This window comes from Canis lupus, chromosome X (assembly GCF_003254725.2).
Source record: "Canis lupus dingo isolate Sandy chromosome X, ASM325472v2, whole genome shotgun sequence".
NCBI classification, from domain to species: Eukaryota; Metazoa; Chordata; class Mammalia; order Carnivora; family Canidae; genus Canis; species Canis lupus.
The window spans coordinates 42046737-42070331 of NC_064281.1; the positions used below are offsets into that span (position 1 = coordinate 42046737).

At 51.7% G+C, this 23595-nt stretch overlaps 3 protein-coding genes across 11 annotated transcripts; 1 reads left to right on the forward strand and 2 right to left on the reverse strand.

Moving 5' to 3' along the window:
* Nucleotides 1–4557: 4557 nt before the first annotated feature.
* TIMM17B (translocase of inner mitochondrial membrane 17B) lies at nt 4558–8588 on the reverse strand. 2 transcript variants are annotated; one of them, XM_025468727.3, is made up of 6 exons: nt 8435–8588; nt 7466–7565; nt 6398–6461; nt 5228–5356; nt 5029–5139; nt 4558–4933 (listed from the first exon to the last, which is right to left on the reverse strand). In XM_025468727.3, the coding sequence occupies exons 1-6, from the start codon at nt 8458–8460 to the stop codon at nt 4845–4847; spliced, it is 519 nt and encodes a 172-aa protein (XP_025324512.1). In that variant the 5' UTR covers nt 8461–8588; the 3' UTR covers nt 4558–4844. The 2 variants fall into 2 exon arrangements, with proteins under 2 accessions (XP_025324512.1, XP_025324513.1); XM_025468728.3 differs by lacking the exon at nt 8435–8588 and adding an exon at nt 8229–8370.
* Nucleotides 8589–8632: 44 nt separating this feature from the next.
* Nucleotides 8633–12473, forward strand: PQBP1 (polyglutamine binding protein 1). Of its 6 annotated transcripts, none has more exons than XM_025468717.3 (8): nt 8633–8791; nt 9058–9095; nt 9209–9293; nt 10787–10898; nt 11166–11278; nt 11487–11771; nt 12000–12063; nt 12255–12473. In XM_025468717.3, the coding sequence occupies exons 3-8, from the start codon at nt 9227–9229 to the stop codon at nt 12409–12411; spliced, it is 798 nt and encodes a 265-aa protein (XP_025324502.1). In that variant the 5' UTR covers nt 8633–8791; nt 9058–9095; nt 9209–9226; the 3' UTR covers nt 12412–12473. The 6 variants fall into 6 exon arrangements, with proteins under 6 accessions (XP_025324502.1, XP_025324503.1, XP_025324506.1 ...); XM_025468718.3 differs by having other exon boundaries at nt 10787–10874; XM_025468721.3 differs by having other exon boundaries at nt 9058–9091.
* A 59-nt stretch (nt 12474–12532) lies between these two features.
* SLC35A2 (solute carrier family 35 member A2) lies at nt 12533–23298 on the reverse strand. Of its 3 annotated transcripts, none has more exons than XM_025468711.3 (5): nt 22768–23298; nt 21159–21341; nt 16026–16177; nt 14219–14967; nt 12533–12839 (listed from the first exon to the last, which is right to left on the reverse strand). In XM_025468711.3, the coding sequence occupies exons 1-5, from the start codon at nt 22973–22975 to the stop codon at nt 12812–12814; spliced, it is 1320 nt and encodes a 439-aa protein (XP_025324496.1). In that variant the 5' UTR covers nt 22976–23298; the 3' UTR covers nt 12533–12811. The 3 variants fall into 3 exon arrangements, with proteins under 3 accessions (XP_025324496.1, XP_025324497.1, XP_025324498.1); XM_025468712.3 differs by having other exon boundaries at nt 22885–23289; XM_025468713.3 differs by lacking the exon at nt 21159–21341 and having other exon boundaries at nt 22885–23298.
* Between the last annotated feature and the right edge of the window lie 297 nt (nt 23299–23595).

A 23595-nucleotide genomic window follows, 5' to 3' on the forward strand; every position in this document is an offset into this window, starting at 1 on the left:
AGCAGACTCTCCACTGAGCAGGGAGCCCGATGTGGGACTCGATCTCAGGACCCTGGGATCATGACCTGAGCTGAAGGCAGACGCTTCACTGACTGAGCCACCCAGGCAGCCCTGATGAACATTATTAAACTGAATGCACATGATCATCTCAGAAGATGCCTGTGTGAATGCCCAAGATTGCTGCCAACCTGACCTCCATGAAGTCAGTCCTTGAGATTATTACTTTAACAAAGGGAGCTCAGAAATTGTTGTCATGGCCTGTGAAACCCTGCAGTGACACCTGTGATGATGATTGATAATGTGTTGGAAATTATGGTGCAAAACACATCTCTCGAACTCTAAGCACTATAAATAAGGACATTAATACCAGCTTTGAGACGCCTGGGTGGCTCAGTGGTTGAGTGTCTGCCTTTGGCTCAGGGTGTGATCCTGGAGTCCCATGATTGAGTCCCATGTTTGGCTCCTTGCACGGAGCCTACTTCTCCCTCTGCCTGTGTTTCTGCCTCTCTCTCTGTGTCTCTCCTGGATAAATAAAAAAATTTTTTAGATGCCAGCTTTGCCACTTTCAGGCAGTAGAACCGTGGGCAGGGGGCTTTACCTCTTGGTGCCTACCGTTTCCTCATATGTATATGAGGGTAACAAAAGGAAGGTTTCTTTGTCCCCTCAAAAGGGATCATTGGCACATCCTTCTTCTTCTACCCATGCTTGTGGATAATCTGGTGACACTGCAGATTCCCCAGAAGATGGCTCCCATTGGTCAGCTGCAGAGGTTGGCCCAAAATGGGCTCCTTGACACCATCCTCGACAACATCAGAGCATTGCTTTTATAAGGTGTACCCCTGGGGGAGGCTGCCCTCCCACCCCCTTCGATGACCTGGGGGGCTGGGGCTGCTGGAGCTGCCCTGCCCAGTCAGGCCTGGGTCTCCAACTGCCACAAAGAAAACAAATAAAATAAGAATACTCAGACCAGCAACTCCCAGATGCAGTGTAAGGTGTGTGTGTCCAACTCTCATGGCTCTTCTTGCTTTTTCTCTCCCTCTCTCTGCTCTTTCTTTCTCTCACTTATTTTGTTCTCTCTCTGCCCATTTCTCCCCGCCCCCACTGTCTGTCTGACTCTCCCAATCTTTTTTTTAAAGATTTATTTATTTGAGAGAGAGAGAAGGAGCACGGTGAGAGGCAGAGGGAGAAGCAGACCCCCTGCTGAGCAGGAAGCCCAGCGTGGGGCTCCATTCCAGGATTCCAAGATCATGATCTGAGCCGAAGGCAGATGATGAACCCACTGAGCCACCCAGGGGCCCTGACTCTCCCAAACTTCGTCTGTCTCCCTTCTTAACGTTTTCTCTTTCCTCATCTTTTTCACTTGGCCTACCGTTTTTTCCTCTTTCTTGGCATCTCTCTCCTTTGATATCTCCATCAACCCTGGCTTCACTTTGTCTTGGTCCCTCTCTTGAGCTCTGTCCCTATTCTTTCTACTCTGTGTCTGATTTCCTCATGTCTCTCTCCAGCCTCACAAGGTCTCTGCCTGAGGCAGTGATTCCCCACCCCACTGTCAGGGCCGGCACCACGTATTTACTTCCCTGATTGTGTCCACCTCACTAACCATCCTGGTCTACCAGATCCTGTCCCTGCCCTCCCACCCCACGCTTGTCGGTGGATGGCAAACCCAGGGGCCACAGGGAGTACGAGAGCCACCAGCCTGGGAGATCTGAGTAGAGAAATGGGGAAGAAGGGCTGGGAGATGGACCAAGACAGATGGAGGCCAACTTGGAGCTCAGGGGTGAGGGAGGCTAGGAAGAAGACTGGAAGAAGAACCTGAGGGAGAGGCATGAAATCCTTGTGGGAAGCAGATGGGATTAAATCAGAGAGAAGAGTGAGAAAGAATGCAGGTGGGGCTCCTCTGTGCTTCTCTTAGGCCCTTCAGCCAGAGGGTAATGGAAGGGGGGCCCTTCAGCCCAGCCCACAACTACTCCGCCACCTGGCCTTCTTCCCTGTGTTTGCCTCCATCTGATGCTGAGGGTATTCCCACGCCCCCACCTGCATTTCATTTTTTTTCTTTTTTAAAGATTATTTATTTATTTTTATTATTTTATTTTTGAAAGATTTTATTTGAGATACAGCACAAGAGCAAAGAGCTAGCAAGCACAAGAAGGGGGTGGGGCAGAGGGAGCGGGAGAACACTTCGCCGAGTGGGGAACCCCACATGGGCCTCAATCCCAGAACCCTGAGATCACAACCTGGGCCAAAGGCAGATGCTTAACTGAGCCACCCAGGCACCCCCCTTGCACCCCGAATGCATTTCTAACCCTCACACAGCTTCTTCTTGTCTCTATCTCCTTTCGGGTTAGGGTCTCAGCTTCTATTTCTTCTATTTCTGTTCAGCTCTCTCCGCCTCTCTTTCTGTTCTCACTCTCGCCTTCTCCGTAGTCCCTCCCGATAGAAACTGCCTGGGGTCTGACACATCTCCTTCCTTGGGAAAGAGACGCTGCCTGTGGGCCCAGACTTCTCCTGACCGCTCCTCTGGGCCCAGCTCCAGCTCCGGGGACCTGGGCGACTCTAGGCGCCCCAAGCCCAGCTAGAAGCACAGGGACTCAGCAGGCGCCCGCCTCCCCGCTCCCGCCCCACGGAGGCCTGACACTTCTCACTCGAAACTGCGAGCCTCGGTGGCTAAGCGGAGTCCCGCGCACCGTCCACAGCCCAACCAGCAGCCCAAGGAGCCAGAACAGAAGGGCCTGAATGTGGCCACGAACCACGCCAAGGCCCCGCAAGTCGCAGGGCTTCGCTGCCCCGGGCGCCCGCGTGTTTGGGCGCACCTGCAGGAGCCGGAGGTTCAGAAGCAGGAGGGGGCGGGGCCTGAGGCAGGGCAAAGGTTCCCTCTAGGAGCTGGGGAGGACGGAGAAGCTGCAGCTAGTTCCTGCAGGAGCCCAACCCATTTTTTATAAGTTTTATTTATTTATTTATTATTTTTTAAAGATTTTATTTATTCATGAGAGACACAGGGAGAGGCAGAGACATAGGCAGAGGGAGAAGCAGGCTCCCTGCGGGGAGCCCAATGTGGGATTTGATCCTGGGACTCCAGGATCATGCCCTGGGCCAAAGGCAGGCGCTCAACTGCTGAGCCACCCAGGCATCCCTAGCCCAACCCATTTGGAGGGGACACTGAGGAGATACAGTAGAGATGGGGCCTCAGAGGATCCAGAGTTGATACATAAGAGAGGGAGGGCCTGCAGGATCCTTAGAGGACAGGGAGGAAAGACGGGGTAGGGCTGGGGCCTGGACATATAGGTCTGTGGCTACCACAGCCACGTGAGTGGAGTGGGGCCGGCAGACTCATGGATGGGAAAGGCTGGGAAGAGCCAGGGGGGCAGTGTTTGATAGCAGGATGGGGTCTGAAAATATAGGGGGTGGGGCACAGGGGAATGGGTCCTGGTGGTAAAGGGTCTTGCACATAAGTGGCAACCAAGAGAGAAGGGTACCCATCTGTACACAGCCTGGGATACCCCAGGCATGCCTGGCCCTGGGCCCTAAACCAGTGTTCTGAGTGACTGCTGCTGGTGTGCGCCTGGAGCTTCAGCTCAAAGCCAGGGCCCTGTTGAGTGCTGTGTGCACACTGCTCAAAGCCCACCCCCACATTTTGCTTCCCTGGAGTCTTTAGTCTGGTAGCTGCAAACTGCCTGGCACCAAGGCACTCCAGCAGGCTCGGTTGCAGTTTTGCTACTACTGAGGCATCGAGGCTGTTGGGAGGTCAGGAACTCTGGTATTTTTACCCACAGGAAGCTATTTTAAGGACATTTCACCTCTTTCTAACAGCTTGTACAGAGTTCCTGGGTCTCCCATGGGGCCATTTGCACCCCAGTGGTGACAGTGTTTGCCCCATACACGTGGAGGTTTGTGTGGAAGAGACAGCAGTTTTGGGTTAATGTCCATCCAGAAAAATTTCTTTCCCGTAACTCCCCCACCTCAATGTGAAACCTCATTTCTGGTTATTTTATGGTTGCCCTTAAAAAAACCTGCAACACTGAGCATCACGGAGCAGAAGCGTATCTGTGATACAGAAGAGATGAGACTGGCACAGAGCACCTTCCTCATGAAAGCTGGATCCTTCTGACCCTTACTTCTATCCTGGGTCCATGGTGAGGTCACACAGAGGGAAGTTACCTTCACAAATGAGATGACTGGTATAGAGAAAGCTGAATTCATTGTGAGGTCAGATTTCCCAGCCTTGGCAATGGGGGCAATGGGAGGGAGGGGTCTGCTGCAAGGTCCAGAACTACCTGGCCCCTATACCAACCCCAGTAATCCTTTCTGTTCTCTCACTTCTTTCCCAAACCTGTTCCTCTGTCTCCCTACGATTCATCACATGGCCCCCACACATCGTTATTCATGTACCTATTTAAACCTTGATTCATTCCCCCCTCCCGCTCATTTATCCCACGAACATTTACTAGAGCCCGCTCTCTGCAGGACTCCCAAATCCTAGGGCTTCTGGGTCCCCGAAAAGGGCTCTGACCCTTGTCCTAAGGAGGGGCTCCTATGGGTGGCTCAGTAAGTACATACACAGGCATTTCAAATTGGCTTTAAATACTCATCAGGGCGCCAGGAAAGGGGACTGGGATGAGAACTTGTTACATGTGAATTTGGGGTTGGGGTGCCCTGAGAGAGAAGGGGACCCATCCATCAGAGCAGCTGGGGTGCCCCACCCCCTGCCCTGGGACAAGGGAACAGAGTAGAGGCCCTCTCTGGAGGGTTCCAGGGCCAACTGGGAGCCAGCCCTCCCTTCGAGGTAGATCATCGGGGAGGGAACGGAGGAGGAGCTCCCACGGTGGTGATGACAGACAGTCACTTCCTTAGTGGTACTGCTGATAGCTGGGATAGCCTGGGGCTGGGGTACCCTCCTTAGGGGGTAGCTGGCTGGGGTCCTCCAAGAACGGGGGTGCTGGAGAGGAAAGAATCAGGTAAGAGTGAGATGCAGTGTACAGTCAGAACATTTTGCACCTCTCCCCAACTAGTGTCCGTCTCCCAGGTACTCACCATTGCGGAACTGCTGGGCAGTATAGCGAGTAAGGAGGATGCCAACACCCTCTATGAGAGCCAAGAGGATGCCCCCCATCATTGCTGAGCCCACCATGGCCAATGGGCCACCTAGGAGAGTGAAACGGCAGGGAGAAAGAGGTGAAGGCAAGGAGAACAGGGCAGAAGGGGCTGGGGCCAAGGATCGGGGGGCACTCACTGCGGGCAGCCAGCACAGCCCCAGTCAATGCTCCGCTGGTAATGGAATTCCAGGGATCTTCTTTGCCCCGCAGGCGCACCAGGCCACAGTCGATGGTGGAGAACAGGCCCCCCCATACTGCAAAGCTACCTGCAGAGAGCAAGGCCTAATCAGTGTTCCTGAGGAATCCCAAGAATCCACAGGTCATGGTCTGGGGACTTCCAAGGCCTGCATGCTCTGGCAATGAATGGGGAGAAAAACCCAGACACAACGGCAGATAGTTAAACTCCTAGGGGATATTCCCCATCTGCCCCAGGGATGGCTCCTTCTTCAAGCAATCTCTAATTGCCATCGGCATTCCCCTCACCTTTGTTTGACAAATGTTTACAAGCAGATTTATCTTTTATGTGGCTTTTAACAGAGCAACACTGTTCTTCCTAACCATCACATAGAGGTAGAATTCTGATACTGGTTTAAGGGAGACAAAAACAGGTTACAAAAACCAGTTAATGGTATGATAGTTAAAGTGTTTATTGAGGCTTTACTGTGTGCCAGGACCTGTTTTCAGCACTGCATGTCATTTGACTTCTGAAGTCTTAAATTTGTTAATATTATTAAAGTACTTAGCAGGGCAGCCAGCACTTAGTGAGTACTATATAAGTTACATAAACATAAATAACATAAATTACAAAACAATTTCAGTGGTTATGGCTATCATCATCTCCATGTTACCGATGAGGTTTGGGCAAAGGAAGCCACAAACCCAAAATCATGCATCAGGGAAGATCCAGGGCCCGGATTTAAACTCCAGAATCCACATTCTTGCCGCCCCCCCCCCATATTAAATTATTGGGAAACATCACTGTCCCAGGCAGAGTTGGGGCTGGAATGTGGACCCCAATTTGCAGTCTAGAACCAGGGATCCCTGGGTGGCACAGCGGTTTAGCGCCTGCCTTTGGCCCAGGGCGCGATCCTGGAGACCCGGGATCGAATCCTACGTCGGGCTCCCGGTGCATGGAGCCTGCTTCTCCCTCTGCCTATGTCTCTGCCTCTCTCTCTCTCTGTGTGTGTGTGTGACTATCGTAGATAAATAAAAATTAAAAAAAAATTAATTAAAAAAAAAACTTTTAGAACCAAAGGAGCAGCTACCCCCAACTTTGCATATCTCCTAGATCTCTCCAAGCCTCTTACCTCCAATCTGCGGGGCTCTGATCCTCACAGCATTGATACTACCTCTCAATCGGTGCCGAAATCCCTGGGAAAAGTGAGGAGGCAGGGAGTCAGAATAGGGCTGAGGCCCCTGGCAGGCAGGGTTTCTAGCTTTTAAGACAGGGAACACGACGGGTCACGGGTTGTCAGAAGTAGAGATGTGGAGCAGTGGCTGAGAACTAGGAGGCTGTGGAGCACCCTAACTTGGGCGTTCTCAGCCGTGAGTTGAGAAATTCGCATTCATCCAATGTTACTACTAGCACCTATCCCAGGCACCAGGCTGTATGCAGGGATGGTGAATGAGACAGACCTAGCTTTTGCCCTCTCAAAGCTCACATAACAGTGGGAGAGACAGATCCCTAGCAGAGGTACAGATAAACAAGGCAGCTTTACACAGCCATACAGACCGTAGAGGAAATAGGATAGACATGATAATAACTGGGGGGTTGGGAAAGGACTCTAAAGGAGGGGGCATTTGTGTTGAGGCCTTGAGGATGAAAACAGAAAATGTGGGCAAAGATCTGGGAAAGAGTTCCAGGAGTTGAGGGGAGAGACAGGACTAGGTATATAAATTGCAAAGACCTTGGTAAATGGATAGCACTTAAAGCCAGGACGTTTGGTTAAGATCTTGGAAGAGGGTGGTCAGAAAGAGAATTGATTAGGTCACATTAAAAGCATTTTCTTAACTTTAAGGCTGTCTGCTTTCTGCCAGTTAAACTCTTGTCACTTCCCTGTATCCAGGTTTCTGACCCAGAATCTGTCTCTGGGGAAAATCTCTCTGGCTTTGCGCATACATTTAGAGTTTGGTAATGACCGTTTTCACGGCACAGCATTTCCACAGAGGAGCTCCAGCTGGGTGGTGCAGGGAGAGGGACAGAGAGCCGTGTTTGCAGTTCACCCCAAACCACAGATCCTGGAGTCAGGCCTGGCACATAGTAGGCTAGCCGCACCGTAATGAGCGAGTTATGGCAGCTCCACGCAGTGTTCATCGCAGTATCCCATGTGGGCATGGCAGGACCCCCACACTACCCAGGGAAGGCCACGACTCACGACAGGGGCATTGCGGAAGCCCTTGATGGCCTGGAAGACTCCACCGCCGATGACACCCATAGTGAAGGCTCCACCGCAATCGTCCACAATTCGCCATGGGCTGCAAGCCAAAAGGGGAGGGTGGGTTAAGTGAGCCCCTCTTCCCCCGCCATGGTGCACGGATTCTTTCCAATTGGGAGAGACCAAGTCACCCGAATGGGAAGCAGCACTTCAAATAATGAGATTATTTCTCCCCTCGTCTGAGCAAGAAATGGTGCAAAAGGGGAAAAGCATTAGTCTTTGCTCGCCCGCCCCTCCTTCGAGGCCAAGCAAGGAATTCGCCAACTGCTTTACCACTATCAAAGACTAAATGAACTGATGAGACACGCAGAGTCAGCACCTTTAAGTCAGCGCTGTGAAAGTGTTAATTTGCTAGTACTGTTATTAAAGCAGGACGGGGTCGCACCTCCGTCCCCGACGATGAGCACGTCCAACCAAATCCCGTCTTCCCTCTCTTTTAACCGATCACAACTGGGAAAAACCAAGCGCAGGCCGTGGGGAGGATCCAGTCCGTCCGCCACAGGTTCACCCAGCCCCGCCCCCATCCACTAAAGCGACCTGGGAAAAGCCACGCGTGGTAACCCTGGGGATTTCCGCTCGACCCCGCACCACCCCCCAAGCTGGAATGGATTCGACCAGCGTGTCTCTTTTCCTCAACAAAGAGGGACGGGGGAGGGGATACGGAGTCTGAGGAAACGTTGAGTGGTTGGTCCCTGCACCGCACCTTCTCCGGGCTCACAGCTGCGGCCTCTCTTAACGGAGCCCGAGTGAGAGGAACGAAGCGGAGGGGAGCGGAAGGAGACCACAAACGTCTAAGAGTCTCCCGAGTCTGGGACGTGGCGCGGTGTGGCCAGCGCCTCCCCCGCCCGCCTCCCACAGCTGGCGGTGGCGCCGCAGCAACAGTCCCGAGGCCTGTGCCCATCGCCGTACCAAGGCTCCCGAGCGTACTCCTCCATGGCGCCGGCGTCTGGCCGCGCAGTCCGGCTAAAGCCCGGCCAGGCCACGCCCCCACTGTAAACGCACACAGGCGCCGAGCTGTCCACCTATTCCAGGCCACCGATTGGGTCGTGTTGCTGCTCATCAGGGCAGGGACACGCTCTCATTGGCCACCGAGTTTGCGTCATCTCCACTGCAGCCTGTGCGTCGCCCAGATACCTCAAGCGTCGGGGAGAGAGGACCTCTTTTGGTGTTTTGGGAGAAGGCCGTCGTGTGGTTCTCGTGATCCTAGCGGGGACGAGAGAGAGGTGGCCGACCTGTCAGCTTTCCACTGCTCGCGTGATTGCATTGGTAATGTCAGGGTGGGCGCATTTTTTGCAGCCGGAAGAGGTGCTTCATTTTGCTCCCCCGTCCCAGCGCTTTGGTTCCTCCCACCCAGCAGTCTTTGGGGGACGTTGGGTGAGCTCATTCCGGGAGCGCGGGGGAACTGAGCTTGGCCCCTTCGGCGGTGGGCGGAGCCTGGGCCTGGGCGAGGAACAGGGTCTTGGAACACCCAGCCTCGAGGGGAGGGTTGGTGAGAGTTTGGGTGTCATCGCCACTTATATTCCATCTTTTAGCCTGTAGGTTCCGTCTACCCAGCCATTGGTGCAGGTGGGTAAGTGAGGGATATATGCCGGGAGGAGGCGCTCGGTTTTAGGTCGGGATTTGAATCCTCACTTGAGCTGGGTTGTTTTTTGTGAGCGTGTCTGTTCATCCGTCTGTCCCTAGGTCTGCCTGTTATCCGCTATGCCGCTGCCTGTTGCATTGCAGACCCGCTTGGCCAAGAGAGGCATCCTCAAACATCTGGAGCCCGGTGAGTGAGCTAAAAGCGGTTGGGCCTACAATGTGCCTGGCTTGACAGGCACTTCGTTGTTGATACCGCCACTCGATACCTAGCGTGGGCCTACCGCGCATCAGTCAGTGGCGTGGCGTGTATTGTTAACGGTGTGGATTTCTGATATCCATTCCTACCGCGGGCTGGGGTGGGGGTGGGGAATACATGTTTCATCCTTAATATTGACAGTTAATGCCTTTTTGGGGTCTGTTGTATGCCACGCGCAATCCATCAGACGATCCGTGGAAGTTATTATAAAGTAGCTGACAGTAAGGAGAGCTGACATTTTCCCTAGACGGTAGGGGGGATGCGGATACTGGGTTCTTTACGCTACTGATCACATTATTTTAGACGTGTTGTGAGGCCAGGCACTATGTTGGTGATCTATACCTTATTGATCACCATATCAATTGCTGACATGTATTTTGGGTCTAGGTGCTTGGCATACACATAGTGGTAGAAAATGATGGTAGGATCTATCATTTCTACCTGCTGTGCTGTTCCTGCTAATATTTACACCTTATTATCGATCATGGTAAAAACTGGCATCTGTTTTGGGCTGCAGTGTGCTAGGCACTGGATTACATCTTATTTTCACCTTATTAATAAATGACATCTGTTACAAGCTACTCTGTGCCAGGCATATAGATCTTGTGGTTAATAATACTGGTAACAGTCGTTGCTAATTTTAAGCCTGTTGAGTACCAGGCCCTGTGCTGATGGTATATATCTCTTACTAACAATTCTGATGATTATAGCTAATACTCACTTTGGGCCTATTGTGTGACAGGCACTATGCTGTTGCTGACATATACATTTCATTGTCAGTTATGTCCACAGCCAAAATCTGTCATAGGTCTACTGAGGGTCATGTACCGAGCTGACAACATACATCTCTTTTATTCTACTGATAGTAACTGACAGCTGTTGTAGGCCTGCTGTATGTCAGGCCTCGGAACTGAATGGATGCGGAGCAGTGTTTGGATATATCCTTTCCCATCCAGACTTGCTACTCAATATACAGAATCAGAAACCCCATATTTACCAAGCTTGGGAGCTGAATAGATTTGGGCATTTTGTTTTTCAGATAAACCGCTTACTGTTCAAACTCATTTTATCCAAATAGATTGGGATAGCGTGGTGTCACATGCTTCCTGAACTCAGGAACTGGAGGATACATTTGTTTTGATGAATCCTTGTCTAAAATCTGAAACCAGATAGGTTTCGGTAACAGGATATCAAATCTCAAATCTTATCTGAACCCAGAAACAGAACAGATTTAGGTAAGTTTTTTGGCAAATCCCCTGATCTTCAGACACTTGGATTTGGAATGTGATATTTGCCATAGAAGGTGAGACCTGGCACACGCACACACATGGTCCATGTGAGTCTGAGCGTGTCTCCAGGCTCTGACTGCAGGATAAGAATTCCTCTGGTCCTTACTGCTTTCCTCCACCCTGCTATCCTGCCAGAACCAGAGGAAGAGATTATTGCTGAGGACTACGATGATGACCCTGTGGACTATGAGGCCACCCGGTTGGAGGGCCTGCCACCAAGCTGGTACAAAGTGTTTGACCCATCCTGGTGAGCCTGGGGAACTGGGGCGGGGGGCGGAGAGTCTGACATCTGACTTGACCTTTCCTGTGCTGGCTCTGGGCCTGCCTGGCTTTAGGGTAAATGGGGAACACAGGAAAGAGGTCTGGGGGTCCTCCTTCTGGGCTTCTGACATGGGGCAGGCATAGATAGAGACTGGGGAGACAGGAGTGGAGGCTACAAGGAGAGGACGTCTGTGTTGATACCCCTCCCCTTCCTCCTTCCCTGTGTCCATACTTCTATCCCACTGCCCCACAGTGGGCTCCCTTACTACTGGAATGTGGACACCGACCTCGTATCCTGGCTCTCCCCGCATGACCCCAACTCCGTCGTTACCAAATCTGCCAAGAAACTCAGGAGCAATAATGCAGGTGAGTTGGCAGACCCAAGGGCAGATAAGGGTGCCCCAAGTGCTTCTGGAGTCCTCAGAGAGGGGTCAGGTACATGATAGTGGAGCAGGCATGGGGCTGGGGAGATGGGAAGGCCCCCCCCCAGGCAAGGGAGGTGGTCGACGGCAGAGGCTGCTGGGTCCTGAGAGATGGAAGGAGGAAGGTCACTTCAAGGCTTTTGTGTCCCCAGATGCTGAGGAGAAGCTGGAGCGTGGCCACGAGAAATCAGACCGGAACCATGAGAAGCCAGACCGGAGCCACGAGAAGTCAGACCGGAGCCATGAGAAGTCGGACCGGAGCCATGAGAAGTCTGACAGAGATCGAGAACGTGGTTATGACAAAGTGGACAGAGAGAGAGACCGGGACCGGGACCGGGACCGGGACCGCGGGTATGACAAGTCAGACAGGGAAGAGAGCAAGGAGCGGCGCCATCATCGCAGAGAGGAGCTGGCTCCCTACCCCAAGAGCAAGAAGGGTAAGCTGAGCAGCAGGGCAGGACTCAAGTACGATGGGTGAGGCATCACGGGCGAGCCATGTAAGGGAAGCCCTCGCTCTGCCCACGCGATTGCCTGAACCTGGGGCCTGGGACAAGGTGTTGTGCGCCATGGCACCCAGGCACCCCATTTCTTCATGGGATGGGGGAGTTTGTGATCAGGGGCTCCTTGTCCCTCCACTGGAGACCTCACTGTGCCACCTTCCTCAGCGGCAAGCCGGAAGGATGAAGAGTTAGACCCCATGGACCCCAGCTCCTACTCGGACGCGCCTCGGTAGGAGAACCCCTCATGAGTCCTCTTTTCTCTGGACTCCCTTGTGCTGATGATCATTCCTTTTTTTCCTATCTCCTTCCCCCCGTTTGTCAGTTGTTGGGGTTGGTGGGGGGAGCGGGGAGTGCAGAGTGCCTATCACATTTCATATTCCCAACCTCTAACCCATATTCCCTAATCCCTGTCACTCCCAGGGGCACGTGGTCAACAGGACTCCCCAAGCGGAATGAAGCCAAGACGGGCGCAGACACCACAGCAGCGGGGCCGCTCTTCCAGCAGCGTCCCTACCCGTCTCCGGGAGCTGTGCTCCGGGCCAATGCTGAGGCCTCCCGAACCAAGCAACAGGACTGAGCCTCCCCATCACCCCACTGCCATCCCCGGGGTTTTTAATAAAAGCTTTTCAATGGATCGTGCCCATGGGGCCTGAGTGCTTTCTTTCCATGCGCTTTTGAGGCTTCCCAACCCAAGCCGGCAAGATGCAAAACACATTTTATTTGCAAAAACTCACCTAAGAAAGTGCGGGAGTGGCAGGGCTATGGGGGTGATGGGCTGGAGGCCAACGTGGGTCCTGTCCCACCCTCATTACCAGAGTTTGCTTGTGTCACCCCTGCATGGGAGCAGGAGGTGGTGAGGCCAAGTTGGAGTTCAGTGTCTACCTCCCCCCACCCCTAGTACTGATCAGAGTTTGGTCCCAGCTGGGCCAGGGCAAGAAGGGAGAACGAGGCCAAGCCAGCGTCTTCAATCCCAGCAGCTACGAACCCTTCACCTTGGTGAGCAACCTGTGGTGGGAACGGGGAGGAAAAGAAAAACACAGAGAGCTGGGGTGGGCTGGCAGGTGGGTGTCCTGAGCAAGCGAGGGCGACAGTGGTGAGGCTGGTAGTCCTGGGGTTAGTAATAGCCCACGCAGAGAGTCCCCTGGGTCAGAAAGCTACACGTGGACTAAATAAATACAACATCTTTATTTGGCATTGGGTCTCCTGATATTTGTTCATTACAGTTCCTTAGAAAACAAACCAGAAAAATCAGAACAAATTAATTAAAAATAAAGATCCAACGACCCTATGTACATAGAGCAAAGACAGCCCAGGCATCTCTTGCGCGTGCGTAGATATAGATGCACGCGTGCACACGCACACGTACACACACATCCTGGGAGACGGTTAAGGGGTTAATAAGCTTTGGGGAGTGCAGGGGACAGGTTCCACATTTCAGCATTTGAAGACACCCTCACCCTGTGACGGTGAGGGTGCCTCATACAGCTAGTGCGTATCAACAGTGTGATTGGCAGCTTTATTTTCCCTCTTGGGCTGTCTCAGACAAGAACCCTGCATCCGGCAACTGACAGTGTCTTAGATTCAATGAGATTCAGCCACTCCAAGGACCTCCCCCACCGGCTTTTCCCACACCCTGGATCATTCATTATCTGATTATACCACAAATTCCCAAACCATTAAAAACAGATGCCCCTACCGCACCCTCCCCTGGACCAGGCTGATGCAGAACATCTTAATTCCCACCCCTTCCTTCCTCTTCCTCTCCACCCGTCCCCCTCCCCCCACTCCGGGGTGCTCACAGGCCCATTTTCAAGGGTCTCCCATCAGGAAAGCTGCCCCAAGGCCACATACAAAAAAGACCGGGCTGCTAATAGGGTCTGGTCCCTTGTGGTTGTGAGGGAGGCAAAAAGGCCTCAAGCTACAGGAAGCGGAACCCCACAGGTAGGCATCCGTTTCTAAAGAGCTGTAGAATTTTTGTCCAATTTATCCTTACAAAGAGGGAGGAAGGACCGCTGGGAGGGGCTCTCCAGAGAGAGCGTGGAAGACAGGACACCTCCAGCTGAGGGCAGGCAGGCAAAGAAAGGCCTTGAACGACAATACTGCCAACCCAGTCCCCAAAGGGGTTCACTGGGGCCGGGGAGGCAGCTCTCATGATCCCCCTCCAGGGGGAGGGGGCTCAGTCTATAAGGAAGGGTTCGTGTGATGCCCCACGCCCACTCCAAAGCCCCTGCAGAAGTCTCCATGACCTGGGAGAAAACACTTCCAATCCCAGAGGAGCCAGGCCTAGTGGCAGCTGAAGTCCCTCCGGATGCCCAACACCCTCTACCCAGTCCCCCTCCCTGTGGCCCCCCACCACCACCAACCCTCACTTCACCAGCACTGACTTCGGCAGAAAGGGCTCCGTGCTGAGGTCTGCGCGATGGGAAGACAGCTTGGGTGGCGGCGGCTGCCCAGGAGGCTGCTGGTGAGTGCAGGGCCCAGAGGTGGAGGCCGAGGCTGAGGCGGAGGTGGAGGCTATGGCTTTGGCGGTGCCTCGGGGAAGGCTGTAGAGGTAGACCGCACCGATGACCAGCCCCGCACCCAGGGCAAACAATGGGTCCACGTGGAAGCCAAAGAGGCGGATGGAGGCAACAGTGGACAGCACAATGGACAGGGAGGTGGCAAAGCCCTTGAGGATGTTGTCGGCGTACTTGACGACAACAGCCACCAGCAGCCCGCCAAAGGCCTGGTTGAGTACCACGCCCCAGACGGCAGGTGTGTACCCAAAAAAGAAGCCACGGCGGGCTACGGCTGTGCCCTCAGCCCACCAAAGCCCTACCAGGCCCAGTGCCGTGCCGAAGAGGCCCAGTTGCAGGTTGCGGAGCCACACCGAGCCCGAGCTGCCCTTGAGGATCTTCTCGAAGTAGACGCCCGCGAAGCCTGAGGACAGACACGAGGCCACGACGGCTGCAAGGCCTGCCCCGGGGTTCTGATCCAGTGGCCGAGGGCCCCCACCACCAGCTTGCTGTGCCTGGACGATGGCAACTCCAGTGAAGAGAAGCAACAGGGAGGCCCACTGCAGCCGGGAAAGGCTGCGGTTCAGCATGAGCACGGAGAACAGCGCCGTGGTCAGGATCTTCAGCTGGTACGTCACCTGCAGGGGGGTGGGCCACCAATGCGGAAGGCACTTAGGGGCTGTTCCCCACCTCCCCACCCCACGTGCCCAGGGGGAGGGACGGGGCAGGGCAGGTGACAAGAACAGCCAGCCAGGGGCGCCAGGGTGGCTCAGGCAGGTGGGCATCTGCCTTTGGCTTGGTTCATGATCCTGGAGTCCCAGTATCAAGCCCCATGTTGGGCTCCCTGCTCGTGCTCTCACTCTTTCTCTCAAATAAATAAAATCTTAAAAAAAAAAAAAAAGATCCAGCTATTGGCCACTGACTGACAGGTAGCTAAAGAGCTCTGAGCTGCTTCCCAGAAAGTCCACAGCTATGCAAGGAAGTCCTGGGCCACACCCGAGTCCACATCCCCTCCAAATTTTCTGGCTGTGTGATAAGGAATGAAGCACTTGGACCATCTCGGCCCAGACATCATCTGTAAAATACAGCTGTTGTGTGTGAACCAGCTTATGCAGGTTAATGACGGAGTGACTGGCTCCTTGATGAGGCACACGCACGCATGTGTGTGTCTTGATAAATATGTACTAATGGAAACAAATCAGCCACAACGATAATGTTGGCACACATTTACACAGTGCTTGCTTTTGTGCCAGTGTGGGTCTGAGCACTTGATATGAATCCATTCATTTAGTGCTCTCACTTATGGAGCAGATACTATTGTAACATGCAATGGAAGAATGAGAAGCCACAGAGGGGTTATGCAACTTGCCCAAAGAGCACACAGCTGGAAAGTAGCAGAGGTGGGATTTGAACCCAGAGAGCCTGGCTCCACACTCTTTAACTGTGTTCCAGGGCCACCTGCAAACAGCCAAAAGCTCACCAATGCCAACCAAGGGCTCTTCCCGGGGATTATTTCTTTCAGCTGTCCCAGCATACTGGCATGGAGGCATTCCCATTCCCAGTTCTCATGGATGAAGACACCGAGGGTGTGGCAAAGGTGACACAGATCATGCCCTCTGCAACCCTCCCTCACCAGCATCACATCTCCCCCATCCCAGCCAGTTCTGCCAAAGGCTGTGCTGGGCCTGGGGCTCACCTGGAACGTGGCAGCTGGCAGGTTGGAGATGGCCACATACTGGAGGTTATTCTGCAGGGTGTAGATGAGGGAGGGCACTGCGAGCTTGAGTGTGTCCACATACTGCACCAGGACAGCCTCATGCAGGAAGAGTGCCAGGTGCTTCACGTTACCTACGTGGGGGGAAGGACAGCCTCCCTTTAGTGCTGCAGATCCTCTGAGGGCCAGGACTGGGCCTATTCCTGTGTCTCCTCACCCCTGCCCTGACCTCCCAGGGGCTCAGAGGCGGTCTGCACTCTCAGTTTCCCTGCAGTACAACTGCAGCTCTGGGAGACCTTTCAGCTCTCAGTTTAACGGACACCAATCGTCCTTAACTCTGTGTCTGAGAATCACGGACTGTATTCACACAGCATACAGCCCACCTCCCTGGCAGTGTCCCATTCGGGGCAAGCACTCAATACACGTGTATGTCCAGTGAAATAGTCAGCATTAGCTAGCTCGTGAGGTAGAAGCCTTAGCAAGCCTGCTGACCGGAGGGGAGGTTTGAGACTCAACTTTTACACTTATCCTAGCTCTTTAACTGGCCTAAGAGCTGCCTGAGGGCAGGGACCATATCCCATTCGGATGCACATCCCTGTCAGCCCTACAAACAAGTGACATGTCTGTCCTTGCCATATGGAAGAGTGGAAGCTTGACTATTTTTTTAAATATTTTATTTATTCATGAGAGATACAGAGTGAGTCAGAGACACAGGCAGAGGGAGAAGCAGGCTCCTTGCAGGGAGCCCAAGGCAAGACTCAATCCCAGGACCCTGGGATCACAACCTGAGCCAAAGGGACTCAACTACTGAGCCACTCAGGTGTCCCTGGAAGCTTGACTATATTAAGCAGAAAAGTCTGGCAGGGACCTGCTCCCACCAACACATGAGAACACCCTCCTGAGGAGTAAGGCCTCTGCAAATCTCACCCCACTTCTTTGCAGTTCATCTTTTAAGTCTCAGTTAGTGTTGTTCCTCTGTGAAAACCCCACAACCACTGCACAAGGTTATCACAGGAACTCATGCTGAAGGCTCGTTCACAAAACCCTGTCCTTACCTTTCATAGCATTAATCCCAGGAGTAATTACCACTCTTGAACCCCTTACCCAAATCCTCTGGGCCTAGGGATTTGGGTGTTTGACATTTTCTAAGTGTTAGGAAGGTAACATGGTGTATCTAGCATGCACTTCACATTAACACATGCCACACGCATAGGGCTGTGCACCATAATCACACACATTCCTATTTCTGTGGCAACCTGGGTAAATGTCCACACCAAATGAGAAAAATTAAAAACCACCTATATACAAATAGCCCTACGTTAGGTCAGGCCAAGTTTTACCACAAAACTAATTCAGGAAAAAAAACATGGGAGAGGGGTTGAAATTGTAGATTAGAGGCAAAGGCCTGCGATTAAGTCTGTGCCTATTTGTTTCTCCTCACGTAAAATATCAGCCCTCTGTGGGCAGGATGCAGCCTCCATGGCCGGAGCAGGGCCTGCCACAGTGAGCACTGGAAAGTGTCTCAGAATCAATTGATAGCAGAGAAGATTTAAAAAAAAGATAGGGGGCACCTGGGTGGCTCAATGGTTATCATCTGCCTTCAGCTCAAGTGATCCCGGGGTCCTGGGATGGAGTCCCACATTGGGCCCCACAGGGAGCTTGCTTCTCCTTCTGCCTTTGTCTCTGCCTCTCGTGAATAAATAAATAAAATCTTAAAAAAAAACCCAGAGCAGATGATGGACCTTGAGGGCATTACGCTAAGTGAAAGAAGTCAGACCCAAAAAGACAAATGATTTCACTGACTTGTGGAATCTAAAAAACAAAGCAAACAGGGATGCCTGGGTGGCTTAACGGTTGAGCGTCTGCCTTCGGCCCAAGGCATGATCCTGGAGTTCCAGGATCAAGTCCCATATCGGGCTCCCTGCATAGAGCCTGCTTCTCCTCCCTCTGCCTATGTCTCTGCCTCTTTCTCTCTGTGTGTCTCTTGTGAATAAATAAATAAAATCTAAATAAAATAAATTTAAAAACAAAACAAACAACAAAAATAGAAACAGACTCCTAGAGAACTGTGCTTGCCAGTTGGGAGATGGGTGAAATAGGTGAAACGGGTGAAAAGGTACAAACTTCTAGTTATAAAAACAAGTCAGTCACAGAGATGAAAAGTACAGCATAGGGAACACAGCCAGTAATATGGTAACAACTTTGTATGAGGACTACGCTGATCGTGGTGAGCACTGTGTAATGTAAAGAATTGTTCCAGCACGATGTTGTATACTTGAAACTAATATTATAGGTGACCCTTGTTCAAGAGTTAGGGCACTGACTCCCCCACACAGTTAAAAATCCACATAGAACTTTTGATACCCCTCACTCCCAGACTTAACTCCTAATAGCCTCCTAGTGACTGGAAGCCTTACTGATAATATAAACAGTTCATTAATATGTATTTTGTACATGTATTATATGCTGTGTTCCTATAATAAAGTACACCAGAGAAAAAGAAAAGCATGAGGAAAATACATTTTTAGTACTGTACTGTATTTATTAGGAAAAAACCTGCATCTTGGGATCCCTGGGTGGCTCAGCGGTTTGGCGCCTGCCTTTGGCCCAGGGCGTGATCCTGGAGTCCCGGGATCGAATTCCACATCGGGCTCCCTGCATGGAGCCTGCTTCTCCCTCTGCCTGCGTCTCTGCCTCTCTCTCTCTCTCTCATGAATAAATAAAATCTTAAAAAAAAACCCTGCATCTAAGTGGACCTGCACAGTTTAACCCATGTTGTTCAAGGGTTAACTGTATATGTCAACTATACTTCAATTAAAAAAAAAAAAAAAAAGAACAGGTGAGTTTCCAAACTGCTGCCTCCCAGGGCCACATGGAGCTAATGAATGGGAAAGAATGTTTTCTTCAGAGATACCTGGTGGCTCAGTTGGTTAAGCATCTGCCTTCAGCTCACATCATGATCCTGGGGTCCTGGGATCGAGCCCCACACTGGGCTTCCTGCCTGGCGGGAAACCTGCTTCTCCCTCTCCCTCTGCCTGCCGCTCCTCCTGCTTGTGCTGTCAAATAAATAAAGTCTTAAAAAAAGGTTTCTTGGGGTGCCTGGGTGGCTCAGTTGGTTGGGTGCCCCTTCAGCTTGGGTCCTGATCCCGGGTTCCTAGGATCAAGCCCTGTGTCGAGCTCCCTGTTTTGCAGGGAGCCTGTTTTCTCTCTCTCTCTCCCTGCAAATAAATAAATCTTTCTCTCTCAAATAAATAAATCTTTTAAAAATTAAAGAAAATGTTTTCTTCAGTGTAAATACTGACAGCAGAGGTAGAATGTACACCTGCATTCTCTACACAGGCAAGGCCTTTATTTTTTTGAAGATTTCTTTATTATTTTTTTTAAAGATTTTATTTATTTATTCATGAGAGACACAGACAGAGAGAGAGGCAGAGACACAGGCAGAGAGAGAAGCAGGCTCCATGCAGGAAGCCTGATGTGGAACTCGATCCCGGGACTCCAGGACCATGCCCTGGGCCGAAGGCAGGCACTAAACCACTGAGCCATCCAGGGATCCCAAAGATTTCTTTATTAGAGAGGGAGTGTGCAAGCACAAATGGGGGGCAGGGGCAGAGGGAGAGGATCTCAAGCAGACTCCCTGCTGCTGAGTAAAGAGCCAACATGGAGCTCAATCCCACAGCCCTGAGATCATGACCTGAGCTGAAATCAAGAGTCTGATGCTTAACCAAATGAACCACACAGGCACCCTAGTAAGGCCTTTATAGAGAAACAACTGGCAACATTTTAAAGCTGGCCTTTAGGAAGGTGTTTAAATTAGTAGATAAAATCAAACTTATAGGAAATACAGGGGGTAGAAGAACATGTTAAATGATACCACAGGGAGGCAGCCAGCAAAATCCAAGCTATCCAAAATATACAAGACAAACGACCTGCTCTCTTCAACAAATTTACTACAGATCAAAAAGAGCTAGAGAAGGGGTGCCTGGGTGGCTCAGTGGTTGAGCATCTGCCTTTGGCTCAAGGTGTGATCCTGGGGGGAGCCTGCTTCTCCCTCTGCCTGTGTGTCTCTCATGAACAAACAAATAAAATCTTAAAAAAAAAGAACTGGGTGGGAACCCCTGAGGTTAACAGACCTAGAAGCCATAATGAATTACAAGGCACTGACCTTATATAAACCAGATTGAAACAAATTCTTAAAAATTCTTTTTTTATTCATGCGAGACACAGAGAGGCAGAGACATAGGCAGAGGGAGAGGCAGGTTCCATGTAGGAAGCCCAATGTGAAACTCGATCCCGGCACTCCAGGATCACACCCTGTGCCAAAGGCAGATGCACTCAACTGCTGAGCCACCCAGGCGTCCCCAAATTCTTAAAAATTCTTATGATATTTGAGAAAGCATTGTAAATCTGATTAAATGACTGGATATTTGAATATTTTGTTAATTTTAAGAATTACTGTTAATTTTTTGATGTATGATTTTTAGATATTGTGGTTATTTTTTAATGTACCAAAATATTTATTTTGATAGTAAGAGGGTGGGGGATTTACTTCAAAATAATACTTACTACATGTGGGACATACTGCAGTGTAATAAGGCAGGGGGTGGATAGGTAGGCAGACATGTAGATTGAGTGTACATATACTCAGTGTAGAGGAGTGGATAATCACTGATACTGTTAATGGCAGAGTGGCCATGAGTTGACAATTGATGAATCTGGCTGATGGGTACATGAACATTTTAATATTTTATTATTCTCTCCGAGTTTGTGTATGTTTAAAGTTATCCAAAATGCAAAGTTAAAGGGAAATAAATGAACCTAAGTATCCCCTACTACCTTATGGACACAGATTGTCTCACTCCTACAGTCCACAGAGGCCAGCTCCCAGATGTTAGGAGTACAATAAAAGTGTGGATGCAGCTACTCATAGCTGGAGTGATAAGGCAGATGAGCTGCACTTACACACTCCCCAGGTGGTTTCAGAGACACAGTGATATAGTGATATTCCCCCAGCAAACCCTCCATATGGGCATGGGTACACACACACACACACACACACACACACAGTCCCACCCACTGACTCCAGTGCAGCCCTCTCCCCTTGCTGTCTCATACCCCTCTTTTGTGCGAAGAGCAGCAGCAGGCAGGTGAGACCTTTGAGCACTTCGGCCATGACCACAGCAGTGGTGGCAAAGAAGCGGTCCCCAGGCAGTGTGCGGGCGTAGCGGATGCTGAGGATGAGGGAGGCATTCTGGACCACCAGCACAGCTAGGGATATGTATTTGAGGCGCCGGTGAGCTGTGGGAAATGGAATGAGCAAGGAGGAAGAAGGGGTCAGAAGATGCTGGGGCACAGCCACACCACCACCTTCCCCTTCACTCCTTTCTCAACCAGGATCCTCCTAGCCATTGCCACTTCCTCACTCTGCCTCCCTATCCTGACCCAATGGGGTCTGAATCCCATCTACTTCCACTGCTTCAACAGGCAGAAGAGCCACAAAGGGGGAAGTAGGCCTCACCCTGTCCAGCTCATACCCAGAATCCTTGCTGAGCTATTAGGAAATGGCTGGAGCAGGTGCTGGACACACTTGGCCCCCTCTCTCCCTCCTCTGTGTGAGAAGCAACTCACAGAATACCAATCATATTCTCAACATTTATTGAGTGCTGACCATCTGTCTATCACTGGGGTAAAGGATTTATATGGATTACCTCAGTAGACCCCTACACTGCTCTGATCTCTGAGTGGGCTACAAGGATTCCATTCTGTGGGTGAACAAACTGAAAGTTTATATGAGATGATGCTTCTTTTTAATGAGGGGTTGTCCTATATAAAGAATGATACCTAAATACAGGGAATGAGACCATGGTATAAGGCATGTCCAGCCCCTAAAGAATGGTCTTTCTCCCATCTAAGATATTATTCCATTCCCTCACACTAACAATTATCTCTCCAACTCCTACCTTCTATGACCACCAGAGTCCTCCTGACCCAGAATGGTTTCACAAACATAAGAAATAATTCCTCCACAGTCTCTAGGATTGAACTCCATATAATAAATGGTTACTGCACCAAGCATGGTCTGGTTCCCTCGAGGACATAAGGAAATATTCCCCTATACTCCACATGGTCCTGTCATCCTCCCACCACAGCACCGCTCCTACCTCCAGCCAAGGAATCATTCCTTGTTCAACTCACACTCACAACGAACTCTCCCTGCTATAAAGAAGGGCTCCACACCCTTAGAATGTCTTTTCTCTGCCATATAAGGAAGGACCCTCCCACTCCAATATACAAGGAACTCTTACTGCATTAGGAAGGAACCCCCCAAAATGGTCTTCTCTCCTTATAATGGACATCCCAATCCTCAAAATGGACCTCTAAGTCAGGTAAGGAAGGACCTGCCCCACACTAATTCACAATAGCCCCTATCCCTTTATACAAGAAACCACCACCCTCAGAATAGCCTCTTTCTTCTAGAAGGAACAACGTTCCTAACCTCAAAATGCTCTCTCCCTGCTCTAAGGACGGACCCCCTACACACTCAGAATGGTCTTAGTGGTCTTAGCCTCCCCCAAAGGCTAAAACCCCCCAGACTCAGAATGATCTCTACTGTCCATATGCAGAAGGGACCCTCCCATCACCCTCAGAAAGGTCTCTTCTCCGCTTTCCAACACACTCACAATAGCCATTCCGTCCTCCCTCCCCAACCCCCCCCGCTACATACACACATAGGTCGGTCCATACGGGATGCTCTCTCTCGCTTCAGTGAGGAACCTTCCTGACCCCTCAGCGATCCTGACCCTCGCCCCACCGCCACCGGGTCGACCACAGCCTGTCTCACCCGCACTAGCGGTTCCAGGCTCCAACGACCCCGCGGAGACCGCCCCTGGCCCAGCCGCCGCGTTGGAACCGCCGGACCCCACCGCTGCCATGTTGGCATCTGCCTGGTCCGTCCCCTCGGCAACAGCAGGGCACTTCCGTGTCCGTCACTTCCACTTCCGGCCTCCGTGATGGAGATGGGGAGAGTGAAGGGCTGGCCAGAGCAGTAGCTCTCCTCGTCCGCTCCCCAACAGTGAGTCTAAGACCGCAGCCTTGGGATTTCCAGATTCCGTTGGGATGGGGAAACCCGACTCGTGACCGCCTCGGCCTCCTGCCGTCTCTACCGAGCCTCATTGGTTCCTTCCAGTTACTAGACCCGCCTTCGTCTTCATTGATCCCGCTTTCCAGATCGCCCGCCCATCGTGTGTCCTTGTCTCATTGGTTCAGCGAATCCTCATCTATCTCGGCTCCTCATTGGCACCTTCTACAGATGATCCCGCCCTTTCGGCACCCAAACTCCTGGGTACCTTTGTGATTGGACCGAAGTTCCTCTTTCCCCCACCTCCCGGCGAAGCCCCACCCCTTAGAGAGCCCGCGGGCATCTGGGAGGAAACAGACCTCACCGCGGGGCAGGTGAGGGTCTGGCAGTTAAGGGAGCCTAAGCCAGCAGAGCCATTGGGGCCGCACAGGTGAGAAGGCATAGAAGTGAGACTGAGACGGAGAGTAGGGAGGA

What these genes read in the sequence shown, in the direction of transcription:
- TIMM17B (XM_025468727.3), bottom strand. Translation starts at nt 8,460, where the DNA reads ATGGAGGAGTACGCTCGGGAGCCTTG. An exon ending in GAGTACGCTCGGGAGCCTTG is followed by an intron (nt 7,566 to 8,434) that starts GTACGGCGATGG and finishes TTTGGCTTGCAG; the next exon opens with CCCATGGCGAATTGTGGACG. An exon ending in GGCTGTGCTGGCTGCCCGCA is followed by an intron (nt 5,140 to 5,227) that starts GTGAGTGCCCCC and finishes TCACTCTCCTAG; the next exon opens with GTGGCCCATTGGCCATGGTG.
- PQBP1 (XM_025468717.3), top strand. Translation starts at nt 9,227, where the DNA reads ATGCCGCTGCCTGTTGCATTGCAGACCCGCTTGGCCAAGAGAGGCATC. An exon ending in CCTCAAACATCTGGAGCCCG is followed by an intron (nt 9,294 to 10,786) that starts GTGAGTGAGCTA and finishes CTATCCTGCCAG; the next exon opens with AACCAGAGGAAGAGATTATT. An exon ending in CTACCCCAAGAGCAAGAAGG is followed by an intron (nt 11,772 to 11,999) that starts GTAAGCTGAGCA and finishes CACCTTCCTCAG; the next exon opens with CGGCAAGCCGGAAGGATGAA.
- SLC35A2 (XM_025468711.3), bottom strand. Translation starts at nt 22,975, where the DNA reads ATGGCAGCGGTGGGGTCCGGCGGTTCCAACGCGGCGGCTGGGCCAGGG. An exon ending in TGCCAGCTGCCACGTTCCAG is followed by an intron (nt 14,968 to 16,025) that starts GTGAGCCCCAGG and finishes ACCCCCCTGCAG; the next exon opens with GTGACGTACCAGCTGAAGAT. An exon ending in ACGGAGCCCTTTCTGCCGAA is followed by an intron (nt 12,840 to 14,218) that starts GTCAGTGCTGGT and finishes TTCCCACCACAG; the next exon opens with GTTGCTCACCAAGGTGAAGG.